General features: G+C 35.4%; 1 protein-coding gene across 1 annotated transcript; it reads right to left on the bottom strand.

Annotated features, from left to right (window-relative positions):
• Window positions 1-854: 854 nt before the first annotated feature.
• Nts (neurotensin) lies at window positions 855-10,540 on the bottom strand. The gene is made up of 4 exons (XM_041674295.1): window positions 10,278-10,540; window positions 8,091-8,152; window positions 3,486-3,713; window positions 855-1,517 (listed from the first exon to the last, which is right to left on the bottom strand). The coding sequence occupies exons 1-4, from the start codon at window positions 10,348-10,350 to the stop codon at window positions 1,365-1,367; spliced, it is 516 nt and encodes a 171-aa protein (XP_041530229.1). The 5' UTR covers window positions 10,351-10,540; the 3' UTR covers window positions 855-1,364.
• Window positions 10,541-19,679: the final 9,139 nt, after the last annotated feature.

The raw sequence follows: 19,679 nt of genomic DNA, 5'->3' as shown, positions 1-19,679 counted from the left end.
GTGTATTCTTAGTGTGTTTTACAACAATTTTATGGTAATATATGTTATACCATGTATTATAGTCAGCATGTTTCACCTTTTCTCTACCTCTCTACCCATCTTCTTAGCCTTTTTTTTTTTTTTTTTTTTTTTTTTTACGGTTGGTCAATGAAACAAAAGGCACCACAATTGCCCACCTTTGCTAGTAAGCAAATTGAGTATAATCTTGATGTTCTGAGTTTGAGAGCACCCTCTTAACCTCCATGACCATGTTTGCTATCTCTGTTGGTTCTGTGAACATTTTAAATGCTATTGTTTACAGACTTCCCAAGGAATGTGATGAAGTAGTAACAAAAGTCAGAATTCATTAAAGAAAGCTCCTCCACCTGTAAAGCTCTCTCCAATCCTGCTCTGAGTAGTATTAAGCTTGGAGAAAGAGAATCTCATTAAAAAACAAAAACAAGAGACTCAGTCTTTTTGAAGATGACTTATCTACATGGGCTCTGAAGACATCTTTCATGGGTAACACTGGAAAGACCACAGTCCTGTAAGAGCATGAATTCCTGGACCCAGTAAGGGGAATAATTTAGAGAGTCACAGATGTCAGCGAAATGAACATTTAGCTTAAATATACCTTCCCAGTGGGAGAACAATATTAATTACAAGATCCTCTAAGTGACATTTAAATATACATGCATGATATTCTAGCTTAAAGGTGTAAAAGAGAGGGGAGAATTCTCATAAAATCTGTGAATCTGAAATAGAGCATTCGATTTTGATAGCTTGTTGAATTTTATTAGCTATTAAAATCATTTGACAGGCAAAATATTTAAAGATACACTCACCAAGATAAGTATAAATAACAATGTTTCATTAACAATTCTATCAGATGGGCCTTTTATGACAATAACATTGTTTTTTACTGAGGGATGAACCAGTGGTTTTTGGAAAGCAGTGTATATTTCTTTCAATCAAAACTGAAAGCAATCAAATGATCCAAATGGTGCCATTGTTCTGCCTTGAATTAACAATGTGTGCTCAACTTTGTTATAATCTCTTATGTGTTCACATAAAATGCCAAATGTGATGACTGTCCGGCTATCCTGTAATATATTTTCCAAAATTGCAAGACGTTCTATATGTGATATGATTATTACCTAGTCCAATTATACAGAACACATCATGCTGGACCTCTACATTTATTTGAAATCATTTAGTTTAATTGACAGGAATGCAGGGAAATAACATCCAACAGACCACAATTGTGGCAGAGATGAAATAATCAAGTTCTGTCACATGGGCACACACATGTAACTATGTATCTAGGTGACCACATGATTAGGTAAAGAGGGATCAATCACAATCACGTGTCAAGAGTCAGCTTCTTAGTAGTAGTAGGTGCCCCTCTTGAGTATGTAGGGCCTTCTCGGTTTACTCTCATACAGCTGCCTTTTCAGAATGTACGGGATTTTTCTCTTGATCACTTCTTCCTTCTCAGTTTTCTCATTGCCATTGTCAAGAATATCTTCCTGAATCATCTAAAATAGAGAAAACACAAAGGGAAGTTACATGCATGAAACATACTGCAGACCATTTCCCTACACTTTCCTCTATTTGTTTTCAGCAAGATGCACCTGTAGGATCAGAGAAACGACTTTGTCAGAGGACAGGTGGCTATCATGACTGAGATGGAATCAGATCATAATCTTTCTGATTATTTACATCCTTTCTCAGTTCACCAGCCTACCTCTCTTTTTAAAAAAATGTATTTACATTTTCTAGCTTAAGGGATATACCAGAGACACCTTCCAATTAATTTTGAGGCTTTGAATATCATGGCAGTCCAAAACGATATAAGATATATCATAATAAATGTGGTATTGAAGCTCAATGCTATTTGAAAGAGAAGGTAACAGGATTTTATGTTGACTTCAGTCAATTACTGCTACAACTTGAAAGTCACTCTAATGACCAGTTTCCTACACAGAAAAAAAGAATTGCCCGTTCCAAATATCTTAGATGTTGTAGAAATCAACAGTTGCAGAAAACTCAGTTTAAACAGCTATGATCTTGTCAGATTACAGCTGTTTCCTAAACTTCGGGGTGACAATAACAAATACTGATATTCTAATTGTACTGCATCCTATTCAATTGTAATGCCGTCCTATCACCAAGTGTTTTATCTCAAGCTGCAGTTATTGAGTTTCAGAGAAGGTAAAGCAGCTACTGTCAGGTAATTGAGGGTTTTAATCTTTGCTTTCTTGAAAGTGCATAGTCTGTAATTACTTGTACTATGCTCAGTCTGATAATACCATTTTATTTTGAAATGACTCAACAGTTAAAATAACAAGAGTTCCAGTCTTATGTTCAGTTGACTTATCTGCTAATTAGTTTATTGAGGGTCTTTCTTCTCTGGATAAATATGGCATAATTGGTATTTCCCTCTGCTAAGATCTGAATGTTCAAGTTTTATTGAGCTAAATAGTGTTCTAAAGACTGTACCATTTAACTGGAATTAAAATTAAAGGATGAATAGTCCAACAAGATAATTTGAACTAGCCTTTTCGGTATTTCATATGGAAAGCATAGTTATGTTTACCAGTTAAGATAAACACCAACAGCTCTGCAGGCATTCCCTTCTTCCACAGGGCATCTCTGCGGTAGCCACGCACAGCCTTGTTATATTAACAGAGGGCACCCAGATCTGCAGTGTTGGTGTAAACCCACAATTTAAAACATGAAGCAACCTCTCAGGGCTTGATCTGAAAAATGTTTCTCCATTTGGAAAAGTGTAATAGTATCGTTTTTTCCCTTTCTTTAGAGCTCTAATTTAGCTTTAGTGACATGTATGTCAAGGAAATACAAAATAAAGTGTTTGCAGAGAAGGCCATTAGTAGATTACCAAAATTTTCAGTATGCCCCCCCGCCATTTAAATATTTATTTAATTTTTATTTAATTGTTTTAAAAATAAGGTGAAATATATATATATATATAATCTTATTTTTAAAATTAAAAAATATTTAACTTGCTCAATAATCAAATACAGAAGCTGAAAAACAATTTCTATGCACATTCTAATTTGAAAGTTGCAACTGGAATCCTGTGATTTTTGTTCTATTTCCTTTGAAACTTTTGTATTTTGTTTGGTTATATATAATTAAACACGATTTTTGATTTTGGTAAAACAGGTGAATTTACTTAAATTTCTTGACATATATCCCTAGTGCCAATTTAATGCAGAACTGCCTCGGTGTTTCAGCCATTTACGTTCATAGTTCTAAGGGTTCTTAATACATATCATATCCCTTTTAAGACTAAAGCAAGAAAAGTTCATTAATCTCCAAATATTTGAATGACACTTTAAAGTTCAGAAGGGTGTTGTCTTCAACACATGGTTTAACTCATTACTTTCTAGGATTTGTAAGTCTCCTGTACTGTGATTTTTATCAGGGTATAGGAATGAATGCTAATGAGATCCCACTAGTGCAACGACGGGTTGTTTTACCTCCCAGTGTTGGAAGGCCCTGCTGTGGCAGATTTTTTGCAACTGGAATATGGTCAGCATTGCTTCCAAACTAAAGCCATCAAGAACAATGGGGAGTTTCCTTTTTCCAACAAGATCATCTTCATGCATTTCTCCTGCTGCTTCTTCAGCTGGGCTGTTCACGTTATTGATAAGGCTGCAAACATTTAGCAAGGTCATTTTCCAAGAGGGAGGACTGGGTTTACTGATCTGAAATAGTGAACAACAACAACAACAAAAAAAAAAGATATCACAATTAAAGTCTGTTAGAGGAGTATAGAATATGTATTGATTGGGTTAAACCATTCTATTTTAAGTTCTACTTGCAATAAGACTGTGAATGTGTGAATCCTGTTTTTAACTCTTAACTCACAGGCATTAAAATTTATGAGTATCAGGATACTCACTCTGTTTTCAAAAAGCTTGCAATTCCTTCTACCACCTGCCTTGAACAAGGCTATTCAGCCATTGCATGTAATGTTCTGAATTAGTATCGTATTCTAGAAGAAACATTCTCCTTTTAATTTCAGAAGTACCTCGTGTCTTACCAGTTAATGCGTTATTTCAGTTTTTTTTTTTTTTTTTTTGGTTTTTCGAGACAGGGTTTCTCTGTGGTTTTGGAGCCTGTCCTGGAACTAGCTCTTGTAGACCAGGCTGGTCTCGAACTCACAGAGATCCGCCTGCCTCTGCCTCCCAAGTGCTGGGATTAAAGGCGTGCGCCACCACCCGTTATTTCAGTTTTACACTTAGAAAGTTCTTTAGAGATTTTCTATTTCAGTGTTTCCTGAGATTAATTCATTAGAATCCTGTTTTGTGCTCAACTCTTTTAAAGATATACTTTAAGCTGAAATATACTTTTTGTGCTCAACTCTTTTAAAGATATACTTTAAACTGAAATAGAATTACTTACTTCTCCCCTCCTTCTTCGCTTCATTGTCTCCCTCAAACACTTCCCATGTCTTCCCCTACTCTTAAGTTTATGACCTATTTGATTTTTCTGTGTTTATTGTTGTAAACATACTCATATACTTTTGTATGCACAAATTCATATAGATTCAACCTGTTAAAACTGTTTTTTTTGGGGGGTGGTGTTTTAGTGAAAACTATATATAGGCCTCCACTGTTTTAAAAAGATATTAGCATTAAAGGAAATGAAAAGGGTTTTAAATTAAATATACTGAGATCTTACATGAGAATGTATAAGTGAGTTAGTAGAAGTTTGAATCGGACAGAATAGAATAAATAGAATATTCTCCCTACACACATTTGAACACAGCATCACCTCTTTATCTGTCTAACAGTAAAAAATGTCACTGTGACCTCTCTCCTACCAGGAAATAAAACGGCAGAAAATGATAACCCAGGAGACACATATATATTTGGAGAAAGTTTTATGTCTAAATGACTAATTATAGTCCTTGTACTGTGTATTTCATTATTAAGTGTGTTCTAAGAGCTATGGTTAACCCTCTGTATCCATGACTGACTGATCGGAGATAAATTTAGCAGGTGGCAAATCTGATGATGTCACCAAAGTGCAAATGAAGTAAAGTCATCAGGTGTCATTTAGCTCTAAAATTTATGTCTGAATAAAAGAATTCAAGAATTTGTAACAGATCCTGCATCCCAGTTGCTTATTCATAAACATGCATTGAACTCTTACTGTATATAAGGATTTGAGTTTGGTTACATTTATCTAGTTAGCTTCCATTACTATTTTTAATATAACTATACTTCAATGCCAGTGATGATAAAAGATATCACATATATGAATATTTATACACATATATATGTATATATATATATAGATACACACACATATAGAAAGAGAGACTGGCAATGGAATATATATGTGTGTATATATATATATATATATATATATATATATATATATAGAGAGAGAGAGAGAGAGAGAGAGAGAGAGAACAACAAATAAATACTCCTGGGTATGCTATTTCTTGTCGCTGCCATTTTTGAATTCGCTGGAGCTCCTGTTACCTAGATAGTTTTAGTAAATAGCTTTTCAGTCTCTAAACAACTTTGTCCTAAAATAGAAATTGTTCACATACTTGACTTAAAAAGTGAAAAGAGGAAAACTCATGATCTCTGAAGCTTTTGATAATGACACTGCAATAACAGAATCAAATAATCTTCTCCTTACAATTTTGAATGCAGTCATTTAGTTAAGGTGGTCATATGTCTAGAGTTTGCATTTACATAGTACTGTAAACAAACATAAAATGGTTGAGTGACAGAAATCAATTATAATGTGTCGGCACAGAAAACATATGCTGTGCTTTTTATTTTTCTCCTAGCAGCAAAATTGGAGTGATTTTATGTCTGGATACCTTCTCATCAAAGATTGTATCTTACTTATCTCAGTTGAAATGAAGCAATGAAACATAAATACTTCATCCTGAATGATTTTAAACTGATTAAATCTACGCCATTGCACCACATTTTCTTTAGCAGAAAAGAGGTCACTATTCCAGATATTGAAATTTATTTCTTGCATGTGATTGTTCAGAGAAAGTAAACCAAAATCACACAGGGTCTCAGAATTTGACCCTTTGTCAAAACACTGTCAAATTCTTGGGGATGTTTTAGGATATGTATGTATAAGTAATGTATACTTAGAATTTCAAAAATAAAATCTATTCTAAACCACTAAGGACTTTGAGTCTAACCTGAAAGATGATTGATTGATTCCACATATTTTCCTACCTTAGAGATGAAAAGCTGTAGTCAATGATATCCAGACTGAGCACTAAACAAAGGATCTGTTATTGTTGGATGAATAAATTTCTCTTTAATACTGACTACATTTATAAAGAAAGTGTATAAAGAGGATATTCTGGTATTCAATTTACATAATAATATTTCGCTTCTATTCAATCGATTTTAGTAAATATTGGTCATTATTGAATTCTATGTGATCTTAGATTTTACCGGGCTATCTCTTAAGGACCATAGCAAAACACACATCTTCATTACTTGTAATTACTTAATTACTTGTAATATTATTATGTGCTGTCAATCACATACTTGCAAAATGAATACCTTTCTTTTCTGCTCAGTGTCAAAGACAATAAAATTGCCTTTGCATACTAGAGACTTCTGTACCTAGGATAAGCTCATTCAATTAAGGAAGACTTCTGCACGGAAGAATTAATTCAAATACTGCTTCAGAACTTTGGTCAGTGTCTGGATCCCTTTCCATCACAAGTGTTAAATCCCAACCTTGCTACTACAGTTTTTAATTCTGGAGGTATTACAAGATGGATTGAACTAAAAATATTCCCCATCTTTTCACTAGAAACCTGTATTCTAACCATCAATTTTGATACTCAGTGATTTTTTTGACTCCGAATCAATTTCATAGGGTAACATGTTAACGTGATATAACAGGTTTGTTCCTAGGCGAAGGTTAACTAGAAAAGGTGCTCTCGAGCTTGCAAAATTTTGCTCAGAATAGAGAACTTCACTAAACTGATTCAAAAGAAAATTAAATATCTATAGCTAATATTTTTGAAAGAGTGAGGATGTATGTAGGATGTAAACTCTGTCATAGATAATAGAGTTTATAATAGCCTATGAGAAAGCCAGAAATTTCTAGGTTCTACACTCCTATACTTGTACTTAAAATGATAAAGAAAGTCAATGTCAATCTTGTTGACTAACCAGTTGCCTAGTATTAAATAGACCACAAGTATTGTTTTCAGGACTATATCTCAAAGTTAATGTTTGCATGTTCGTAGCTTTCCTCTATGCCGTATTTGCTCCCCATGTTGCCTTGATGTCATGTTAGGAAATAACATTTTTCCACAATTAAAAAAATACATGTTAAAAGCCAGGCGGTGGTGGCGCACGCCTTTAATCCCAGCACTCGGGAGGCAGAGGCAGGTGGATCTCTGTGGGTTCGAGACCAGCCTGGTCTACAAGAGCTAGTTCCAGGTCAGGCTCCAAAACCACAGAGAATCCCTGTCTCGAAAAACCAAAAAAAAAAAAAAAAGAAGAAAAAAAAAGTTAAAATTTCAATTAGGCTTCACTTATTTAACTCAAGGACCACCTGCCTTTTATGCTGCCAATCTAAAGATTGTGAAAACAGTTTAAGTATGCTTCCCTGTCTCCATGATGTTATCTGTGGTTGCTTAATTAAAATTAAAACATACCAATTTACAGCCCTATAGAGATTTCCCTTTCACATCAACATCTTTCTTCTCCAGAATAGTGGTTCTCAATCTGTGGGTCACAAACCCTTTGGCAAACGTATATCTCCAAAAATATTTACACTATGATTCATAGCAAGCAAAATTGGAATTATCAAGTACCAATGAAAATAATTTGGTTGTCATTACCACAACAAAAGGACCTTACTAAAGGGTCGCAACATTAGGAAGGTTGAGAACCACTTTCTTAGAAGAAAAAAAATAAAATAAAATAAAGTCTCTCAAATAGGAAATGTCTCCCAAAGATCTTTACAGTTTTGAGGTAGGTAACTATATCTATATTGATTAATATAAGAAAATATTATCAGTGGAAATTCACATGTCCTTCAAGCCTGGATGAAAGAAAAGAAAAAGTTACCTTTGACGCATGCATGTCTGTCAATAAGTCTGCCTCTAAGGCTCTCATGTCCTCTTCGGAGTCTGAAAAAAAGTCAAAACCACATGTTTACGGTGCAATCGCGTATCATATCATTACGTTGAAATCAACGTACTTGAAATTAATTTGAAGAATTAGTCTTTGAACTTTATTGTCTTCTACATGTAATTCCTTCAGAGCAGTACTCGGAAAGAAATGGATCACAGCTTCATTTTTCTGCTGACAGCTACGGTAGCAGAATCGCTTCCAAGAAAATGAGCACACGATAATTTGCTAAGCAAAGTATTCGTGATTTGGAGTTGTTTCATCTCTGAATCGCAGTAAAACACTTAATTATACTGTGTGATAGAGACCTCAGCGAACACACTGCATCCATTCTCATTCCTACCAGCAGTAGTTCCCACAAAATAAAATATGAATATAAGTGTTGTTCTTTATTTCCTGGTAATTACTCCCTGGTAATTTTGGAATAAAAATGATACAGAGATTCACTTCATTGAAAATGTCATTTTATAAAATTGTCTTTTGAAGGAATCTGTTTCTGTTTTAAATAAGAGCTTTGAATTGTGTGCTTCCAATTTTATCCTATGCAGGTGAGGACTTGGTTGAAGCAAAGACAGAAAGCTCTCCGTCAACACAGGTTAAGCAGTATTGGAAACAGATCCCTGATTCATTTTGGAACATATTTCTCATGATTCAGTTTATGAGCATAGTATAGTAAAGCAAAATTTATAAAAGCTACACAGTTGTAAGCATTTTCATATCCACAAGTGTCATACTAAAAAAAAAAAAAAGCAGGGCTTAAAATTGTCCCATAAATCACTCGGCAGTCATTAAAACACAGAATCCCACCTGATGCAACCAACTCATAAAGTGCATGCAAAAATTGAGTTATCCCATAGACACTTCTGCTTGGCTTATTACAAATATATGGTTGTATGTTTTCCAAAATGAATAATAAAATTAATTGTATTAATCACTGATAAAATGTGCACTTGTCACAGAAAATGTTTTCAGTTAATACAGATTTTTAATTACTAAGGTATTTTAATCTCTAATTATAACTAATTTATGCACCATTTGATAAAATCATATTTACAGAAAATTCATAAAATATTTACAGAGTTTTATGTTAATAAAATAATTAAATCATTCTAAATAAACTTTATTCTATGCTGATAGAATTATCTTTGTTCTTGTAAACCTTACCAGGAGTTTGATCTGCCCTAGTTGTTAACTATAATATCTACAAGTATAACTTAAGTGATTTTATTTCATTACCCCATAAGATTTTCCACTGTGATGTGTCTGTTCAACTATTTCTAATCATTAATTTAAATACACTGCAGTCATCAAACTATTTCAGATTGTTCTTTTAAATGTATCTTATTTCTAAGGGAGTTGCTACATATCTGATAATAATACAATGATTCTCCTTTACTGTTATATATACAAAGCACTCTAAAGCTAAATTGTATCAGAAACATAAGTGTACTGATTCAATGGCTACAGTTTGTGCCTAGCTAAATTACCTTAGTAAAGCAATAGCTATATTAATATCACAACTCTGTAACAATGAAAGACTATGAAATGTACTTTCAGAAAAGACTTGGAACATTCCGTATTGTACTAGAAATAATATTCTGTAAATCTTGTTCATTCGTTTATTTACTGACATTTATTTCCCATCTCCTAACACAGATATAAAGTTACAAATAATCTGAAGAAAAACACAAAGGGAAGTGAATGAGAGAATTCACCACCTAATAGAATGAGAAAAATGAGAATATAGATTATGAATGGGGTGTTTTAATATCTGCACACTGACAAATACGACTTCTATTCTTCTCAATAACAACCAGCCCCAGTGCAAATTTTCAGCTTTGTTTTAATACTCTGAGCTATTTTCTCTCTTGTGGTTATATTCCAAAGGAGAATGAATATGTTGCATTTCCTTGGTACCACATTAACTGCTTTTGAGACTCTTAGAAGGGAAATAAACATTTCAGTTCTTACAGTCAGAACAGGAGAGAAACATAACAGACACAGTTTCTGTCACCGAAAGGCAGTTAGAGAGAGGAGAGAGGAACTCCTGGATTCATTAACAGGAGCCCCAGCCGACTGCGAGAGAAATCACTTCAGGGAGTTGGGAGATGTAGTTGGGCTTACCTGAGCACAGACTCCAGGAGCTGAAAGCCAGAAGCATCAGGCACACCAGCTGAATGTTCAGTCCTGCCATCATCTTTCAGCCTCTGAGAAGCAGGTCCAGACAGAGAGACACTGAAGGAGCTCTCTCTCTCTCTCACTCTCCGTGCTTTCTCCTGCCTTCAGCTGGCTTTGAAAGTGAGAGAACTATGCAAGATGCTCTGGCCTTTCCCTATATATATACCAGAGCAGGAGAATGATGTCATGGCTGTACAGGATGTGCCCTGCCTTCATCTCCATCCCTCCCCTTCTCTCCCCACTCCCTCCTCCTTTCCCTTTGTCCCTCATCTCATCCCCCACCCAGGAACCTTGATTGAAAGTGACGATCTTCTCTAATTGCAGCTGTTGCTCAGGATTTCTGACTCACGGAAAGAGTTGCTCAAAGGCACAACCATATACAGCAGAGAAGGCTCCCCTGGTGGCATTTTTTTTCTCGTTTTCTCTCATGCCCCCGCTCCAGAAATTTGTCATTTTGGTATCTGGAAAGATGATTTAAAAAAAATTCTAAAATTTAAGCAAAAGCTTAGGGCAAAATCACTGATTCCCTATGCATGGGAGACTTAAAGACTTGGTTATATTTTCTGGTAACACAAACTTCAGAGGAAACACTTTGTTGTTTGAAAACTTGCAGAGAATTTGCATAGCACATGCTAAAACAGGAATGGAAATAGAAAAGAAATGGATATAGTAATGAGATAAAAAACTCAAAAAAGGGGGAAATCAGTTCAAATAAGGAAGAATATTAGATCCAATGAATAGTATTATTTTCCATTGAGCTGAATGTTTATTGTATGTAACTGAGGAAAGACTAAATTGCTTGCGTTGGCCTTTAATTGAATGTTTTAAAATATTTTTAGAAAATAAAGACACTAAACATGTGATAACATCTAAGGAAGAAATCCAGACTGGTAAAACAGACAATTGGTTTATATTATACGGTATTTGGTATAAAATTAACTTCTCAGTCTTTGCACCAAACTTAAAGGAAGTTATTAATTATAGATATTTAACAACTATTTAAACAATAAAGATACATTAATATAACTCAAGGTTCAAAAGCTAAATGGAAGCCGTCCTTTTTACTACTTTGATTTGGATTTGTAGTTTCTGTGAAACAAATATACCCAATTCACCTCTCCTTGAAATTTTTCTCTTAAGGATGACTGACTAGCAAGCCTGAAGCATGCATAGATTTTTCCTACCGCTAGGGGGAGGAGTGGCAGTTTAGAACGCTTTTCCTTTTCTCTGAGAAGGCTTGTTCAGTGTTCTCATTAGCCCAGCTACTGTGCGACAGAATCATTTCAGACTTAACGAAGAAGTCAATAAATTATGCATTCTTTGCATCATATTTAAATTAATTACTTTCTTTGCTTTAAAATTGTAAAACACAATGAATAATCTCCGAAAAGGTGTTAAAATGTGTGCTAGCAGTCTCATAGGAAAAGGAACATTTGATGTTTATTCCCCCAAGTGGTTTCCTAACAAGTGGAACTTAGGGAAGTGTTTACAAATGTATTCCTGATTAATTAAGGAAAAATAACACTTTAATTCATTTTAAGCATATCACATGAATATCATTAATAAAGTGAGAATTATTTTAGGTATATGATAATCCCAGAGAAAGAACACAAGAGCACATATCAACCAATGTCAAATGATTCAAAAGTCAAATATATTATTAGGTAATTCTCCTTTTTATTAAAAATGCATATATGCCTTTTTCTGTCAGGGTTATAATTTTGGTACATGCTTTTAATTGCTTTGATAAAATACTCTTCCCTTTCCCTTTTAGCCTAGATTATTGAGACTTTAGAAAAAATGTTAAAGAGTGTTTCAGCAGGAAGGTATGGTTGCCCAGTGGTCTAGACTCGGTGCCTGGGAACCATCCCAAATAGAAAGGCCAAGACAGGGCTTCAGAGAGATTCAGTTACTCCCAAACAAAATAACTGAGACATAACAGAGAAAAAAAAAATACCTCAAAAAGTGTTTTTGAGATATACTGTGAGTCAAAATACAGATAAACTGCAAATGTAGCAGAAGAACTCACAGAATAGGTGGTTTGAAAATATTAAAGAATGTAAAAAGAATGAAAAAGTCCACAATGCCTTCCCCTAAAGCTCAGGGATCATTGCAGAAGACAGGACAGGAAGATTGTAAGAGCAGAAAGATCTGGGAGTTTGCTGTGAGAGTTTGTCTCCGAGAAATGTCAGAAGGTACATCCTAATGTCTCACCAGCATGACTTCCTAAACACGACCAGAAACAGCAAGCATCAATAGACATGCCAACCTGGACAGGGCTGGAGGAAGTTTCATCTACATAACTCTACCAGCAACTAAGAAATGCTGAGAGTGGACTTTGAAGCAGTCTTCTCCAGGAAAATGATGCCAAATGGTCAGTTTTAAAAACATATGCATACAAGTAGCATTATACAAACCAATCATGCAAGCATGTTACATTTACGAACACACACACACAAAAAAAATATAAAGAGAGTCCATATATTTGAAAGACAGAAATGGGAGGTGGATACGTGGTAGTATACATACATCACAAATACATATCTACATATTCGTGCACACATACACATATGGACACATTCATGTACATACATACATACACATGCATACATGCACACACATACACACATACGCTCATACACATACACACATATATGCATATACATGCACACATTCACACACCATACACACACATTCATACACCAAGCGTATATAAACACACACACGCACAAACTGACACAAATGATACTTTTCACATAGAGTTCGGGTGTCTTTCTATGGATATAGTTGAGTAATTTTTACTTTAAAACAGTTTTACCTGGAAAACTGCTTCATGCAATAACCAGCAGCTTGTGCTCCTGTATGACACTCTTTGTAACACTCTTCCCTGTGTTGACTTTCCAGTTTGAGGTTACCATGCCCATAGGGTCCCCAGGACATAACTTCTACTTTTGGACAGCTATTTGCTGCAGATTAATTTGTCAATTTCTCAAAATAATCTACAAGGACAGATTAGTAATTAATAATTATAAAGCATTGATGTGTTCTCCTGTCTAATTTGGACAAGAGAGAGCCTGAAACCAGTTGATGGACAGTTGCTCTGCGGGTTCACCCCTGCTCATTCTACACCTCAGAAGACTCCCTCACCTCACAGAAGCCACCCTAGACTTCCTAATGCTTTGGTACTGACATGCATACCTGAATCTGATAGTCTTTTTCTACAAGCGGCATAATGCTGACTTCCTTCAATTGTTCTGCGCCCCCTTGTGATATTAACTCTCATTTTAAGAAGACTTTCTTTTGAAATCTTGTTGGGAGCAGTGAGCCCCCAGATCCTGTATTTCTTGTAATCCCCTGATCTGAGTGCCTACAGCTGCTCTGAGCAGGAGACCTCCAGGAGTTCCTGATGGCAGGAGAGTGGTTTCTGGTGGGTTTGGCTGGGGCGTGGCTATCTCTATGTAATCTGCTCCTGAACAAAATAAAGGGGGCATTCTTGGGGAATTCAAGGATGACCCGTGTCGCTGTCTCTCTATCTGTGTGTCTGTGTATTTTAACCTCCAGCCCCCTTGCCCAAAGCTCGCGAACTGGTTGCCATCATACAGACGGCAGACACGGGGGCGCCGTGCGCGGCAAAATCTGTCTTCATCAAACCTTTCCAAGTTAGAAATCTGTGGTCCTCTTGCTTTCCTTAGGTTCTCCTGAAACTTGTGCTATGTATAAAAAGTTTTATACTTTAGATGAAAAGGATCATAATTCTTCTGTATTTCTTCAGAGGGGTTTACATACCAAAGACTGGCTAAAATACTAACTTATAGATACTTCTAATTTCTCCAGGTCAAAATTGCCATTCCTTTGAGCCATAATCTCTCAAATCTCTCCAATTCTTTTTCATCTTTCTTTTTTATATGCATCTTTAGAGTTACTTTGCTTTTTCAGCCTGTCCCAGGTATCCTTTCCCTCCATGACTAGGGATATCAACTTTGTCAAAAGTCACTGAGGGAGCTCTTCCTGGAGCCATGTGTCTTTATCAGCCAAATGTTCAGATAAATGGTGGCTTTACTTTTATTTCTCTAAATGGATCTCAGGTCTGGAGCCGTGACTGTGATTCATCTGAACAAACAATATGTCAGATTCCTGTAAGCCCAATAGATCTTTTTCTGTACAATTAAAGACCTTTTTCAGGACATAGAAAGATACGTGTGTGCACACACCCACACTTACATACACTATCTTATACACTCAATGTGTATTGCACAGACTTTAGAGATGTAGGTAAATGGCAGCCAAATGGCCAATTTCCCCCTGTAAGCATAATATGCTTTGCCCATAATCTCTACAAATTTTCAGTTCATTTTCTGAAGGTTCTTCCATTTTCTGTTGCTTTATCTTTAGAGATAACAAACAGGGAATAGTTGGTAATGGATTTCTATAGTCAAAGCAAATTTTACAACTGAAACTCTAATTATCATTTGATTATGACTTGCATGTTGTACATTAACATATTGAACGAAGGCTGTTACACATTGAGATAACATAGATTTTATTTACTATCTTCTTTCTCATATTTAAGACCTTTGCAGTGTCATTATTCCCGACTTGTAATGATTAGGTTAAGGGTCCTTATATGCCTTCTCTCTGTAAAACCCCCTTTTAAATAAGAAGGTAAAAAAATCCTCCAGAAAACATTTTTATGCTATTCGTCTTACTTTAACAAATTAGTGCAGTTATCAAGAATGAGAGATAGGTTTTACTTGGAATAAAATTTTCTCCCTTTTTATGTTATGCAGTTTGTGGATAGCCCCACAGCATCTGTAATAGGCCACATTGGGACTCACTTTAGTTACTGTTTATGAATAGCTTATTCAAATTTTGAAAAAGTGTTACTCCCTCCCCCTTCTTTTCCTTAGTTTTCATGTTCCTGAGATCAAAGACAAGGACCCATGCATGTAAGACAGACAAGCAACTCAGTAATGAACTACAACTCCAGGCCTCAATAAAACACCTAGTTTTCCTTCAAGAGACTGCTAGTGTTTTTGATACATGATAGCTTATACTAACTTGATTCTTTTTTGTCATTTGTTTATTACTTTCCCATGAGATCCTGATGTGAGCCCTGCATTTAAAGACTCCCTTGCTCCCTGTGGCCTAAAAATTTGCTTCTCTGATGTAATCAAATATACATCTGTATGTACAGTCATACCCACATTGTCTCTGTCAGCATCCTGTCCACAGTAAGCCTTTAGACTCCAAAGTCCTTACTAGCCATAGGCTCCTCCACTATCATTTTATTAGAAACTATGATTTCAAATAAATCATCGTTCTTCTTAGAATTATGATTTGTTGAGGCGCGTACAATTAAAATCTAGGGACGCTATCATCTGATTTTTGTTTTGTTTTGTCTTCCATTTCCAAATACTTCAGAGCTAGCAAAAGCCCATGGGAGCCCAGCTCTGCCATTAAATTATGTCCCATAGCCAAATGTTTTATTTTCTTTTATTATTGCCACCCAGTTTCAAGTCAATCCTAACTCCTGATTTGCAACCATGACCTCTGAGCATTTATCCCTGAGTCATCCATGATCTCTTCCAATGCAGATATTGCACAGGATATAAGGTTGGTATGTAAAATGTAACTCTATTCTTGTCATTCTCTGAAAGGTTTCTTACTCCAATAATGGCTTTCTCAGCCAACACAGAAAGCCAGAACAAGTTGAATTAAAAATTAGAAGACCAGCTTTTTATTGGCAAAGCACTCTCTGGTGACTCTTCCGGCCCCCAGAGATGAGGCAGGGGAAGGGAGCAGGAGAGAAATCACGTGTCCAGTCTAGAGTCAGTCTAAATACTCTATTTAGGTAGGGTCTGGGCAGCGAGCCGCTTTGGAGGAGGAGGTCTACCACTGCTGTAGAACCTGGCATCTGAAGGTTTTTCTGAGAGGGTGGGGTTTGGAATAGAGCCAAACTGGAGGAGATTCCAGCAGAATATTCTCTACTTAAAAGAATGCAAAGTTTTTTGTTTGTACTTAGAGCAAAGTCTTGACTTCAGTCTGTAATGTGAGAGTGGACTTTTATTTCTTTTCAGTCCGCTTATCATACCCTTCTTCCCTTCTGTGTCTAAACATCAAGCCTATTAGTTTTTTTGCTCTTTTGCACAGATGCCTAACTTTTTTCATAAAAGATTGAAATGAATGTTATAAAACTAGAGTAGTATTTAACAAATTCTCCCAGATGACTCACAGAGTAGAGTAATTATATCAGTCACTGTTTGACATTGGCTTCAGTAATGGGACTTACTTTGACCAACAGGATGTTAGCAAAAAGAAAGAAAACTGACTTGAAATGTCTTTGAAGCATCAGGCCTGATTTCTTATCTTCCTGCCATTGCCTAAAAAATAACTTTGATTCAGTAAACTCAACACCTAAAGAAACAGATGATGAATGTCATCCCACCTCACATAGACATTGCGATATAAATCTGAGGCTTCTGTGCTCAGGCTAGAATTGCCTGGATTATTGTATGGTGGCAGGAACTGGTTTCATTGATTAGTTTTTAAATAATAAGGTTTTGGAGTCAATTGTTACACAGCATTTTTGTAGCAATAGCTGACCAATATGGCATCTATGTGAATCCCTCTCCATTGGTAAGTATTGATAATAAAATGAATTAGTGATATTCCAAGTGGGTCTACCAATTACATAACTGCCATCTTTTCCTTACTTCTCAAAAAGAACATTTTATTCTCTAATCTATAACGGGTGACTCTTACAAAAGCAATCCTTTGAGAAGATGCTTAGCTACAGGGAAAAAAGCACAAAAGAACTTCCTTTCAATGAGTCTTGAGTATTTTTTTTTTTAAGTTGCTGGGGACATTTTGTAACCTGCCATTGAGAACTGAGTGGGAAGAAGATATCCTAACAGCACCTGAAAATCTCCCCAATTTGATGAGTCATTTTGTACAGATCAACTACGCAGCATCGGGTTGTCAGAGGCAAAGACAAGAGTGAGCAGTCTAGCTTAGAAACAGCTGTTACAACCAACCTCAGAGGACTAAGAAGAGCCTAAATCTGAATCTAAAATGCATTCATTAAAAATGTCTATGAGAGATATGCTGCCAGGTTTATTAGATTTCACATAACCCAGAAAAGTTTTCAATAAAATTAATAGGATGATACTGTACACAACATAAAGATTTTTTTTTAAAGTGTTACATGGCTTAAGTGTGGCTAAGTATTCTGGTTAGAGTGTTGATAAAAATGAAAATTATTTCATTGCCACAACCAGTTAATCTTTGCTACATGAATAACACAATCTTCAAGCCAGAAATTTTTGTATGAATATCTTACAGAATATATTGCTCCAATCAAGGATAAGCTAATATTTTTAACTTAAAAATGCATTCAATAAAACAATAAGATGTTTAGGTTTTAGTTCCCTTGCCATTATATTAACCACACCCTTCTCCCTTTGTCCATATTCTGGTTTTAAATGCATAAACCCTTTACGTCAGAATGCAAACTTAAATGGACTCTATAGGGTATGCTTCGCTTTAACTGGGTGGAAAGTTAGCAAGTACAAATTGAGATGGAGAGAGTCTAACCTGAAAGCTAAAGAAAGAGAATGTTTCCCACTCTGTCCTCTAGGTGGAGACACCAGTTTATGGGTGGCAGTGACAGCTGGGATCTCTTGCTAATACCAGACAACATTTGAACATCACCATGAATCATTGGCTCAGTGGATACTAGACCTGGAAAAAGTTAGGTGGACCTGGTCTTGAACTTTTACCTTTCACAGAGAGAAATGCAGGCTAGATATTGTTTAATGTCTTTCGATACTTTAACAATGTTTGTTCCTATGGCGCTTATCCAATCTCACATCATACCCTAAGGGTAGGTTATCATGGAACGTCAGTCTAACTATCTGGAGAAACTGACATACTCTCAGGGGTTCTCGATTGTTAGTCCTGCATCTCATAAGTTGGAGCTCATGCAACAGGTATTGGCCATGTATTTTGTAAAAGCATTTACCTTTTGGACAACTGTGCTATACCCTTGTTGTAATTAGGCTCTTGTGTTGGCTGTATTTTATTCTGTTGCTGTATTTCTGTATACCCAGATCTGTTCATTTCTATATCTCAGACTTTCTACTCAACTCATCTTTTCTTACAATATTTAAGCCTCCTTTTATTCTTTGTCTTGTCTTGCTCTGATCTCAAGTGGAAATGGACATACGTGATACACACTGAAGTGCTTAAGAGACTCAGTTAAGTAAGATGTCCCATTTAGGACTTAAGAGAAGTATTCACATTTGCTTAGTTTCTTTTTCTCCCCGATAGGAAAACATACATGAGTGAATATTAATGTTAACCCGCATTAAGATAACCTTAATGATCATCTTTTAGTGCTGTTATTATGTGAGAAAGCTCCCTAATATTCTGGTAATAGCAGTAGAGATATTGTTTCAATAGGGATTTCCTTAGTTTTAGATACATTACACACGATGGCTGCATTTTCATCTGTGATTTGAGTTTTTCGAGAATGTTCTCTTATAATACAGATTATTAATTAACTATAATTCTCTTCAACAATTGAGGTATATAGGACTTTATAAGTTATTTTCTGTGGGATCTGTATCAATATTCTTTTCAATGGCTATTACTACATTTCCCTTTTTATTCTCACTTAATTTTGCTAATATTTATCAACCTTATTTATCCGTTCACAAAACAGATATCTGTTCAGCATTTATTTTCCCCACTACTTGCTCTCTGTTGCATTAACTGTAGTTCTTAACACTTTTCTTGCTTTATTTCATGTTATTTTACTTTAAACTGCTATTTCCTCTCTATTTTCTGGGAATAGCCATAGAACTTTAATTCTGATAGTTTTCTCTTTTCTAAAATAAGCATTATATCTATGAGTATCTCAAAAGCATGTTTATAACAGTTTTTAAGCATTTTGTTCATTGTCTTAATCACTCATTTATAATTTATTTATTTATTTATTTATTTATTTATTTATATGGATTTTTCAAGACAGGGTTTCTCCGTAGACTTTTGGTTCCTGTCCTGGAACTAGCTCTTGTAGACCAGGCTGGCCTCCAACTCACAGAGATCTGCCTGACTCTGCCTCCTGAGTGCTTTGATTAAAGGCGTGCACAACCACCGCCCGGCCCTATACTTGATTTATATTTGATATTTTTCATCAAATATAATTTTCAATTACTATAATATGAAATTAGAAATCTTTACTAGAAACGATTCTATAAAATTCACAAATATGGGCAAAATAAGCAATATGCCACTGACATCAATGGATGAAAGAAGAAATGAAAAGAAAAACTAGAAACACGGAGT

Source organism: Microtus oregoni, unplaced genomic scaffold (genome assembly GCF_018167655.1).
Source record: "Microtus oregoni isolate MIOR12 unplaced genomic scaffold, Mior012 000001F_ref0000356, whole genome shotgun sequence".
NCBI classification, from domain to species: Eukaryota; Metazoa; Chordata; class Mammalia; order Rodentia; family Cricetidae; genus Microtus; species Microtus oregoni.
Note: the sequence above shows the minus strand (reverse complement) of the source record. Positions and strands in the feature narration are given on the sequence as shown.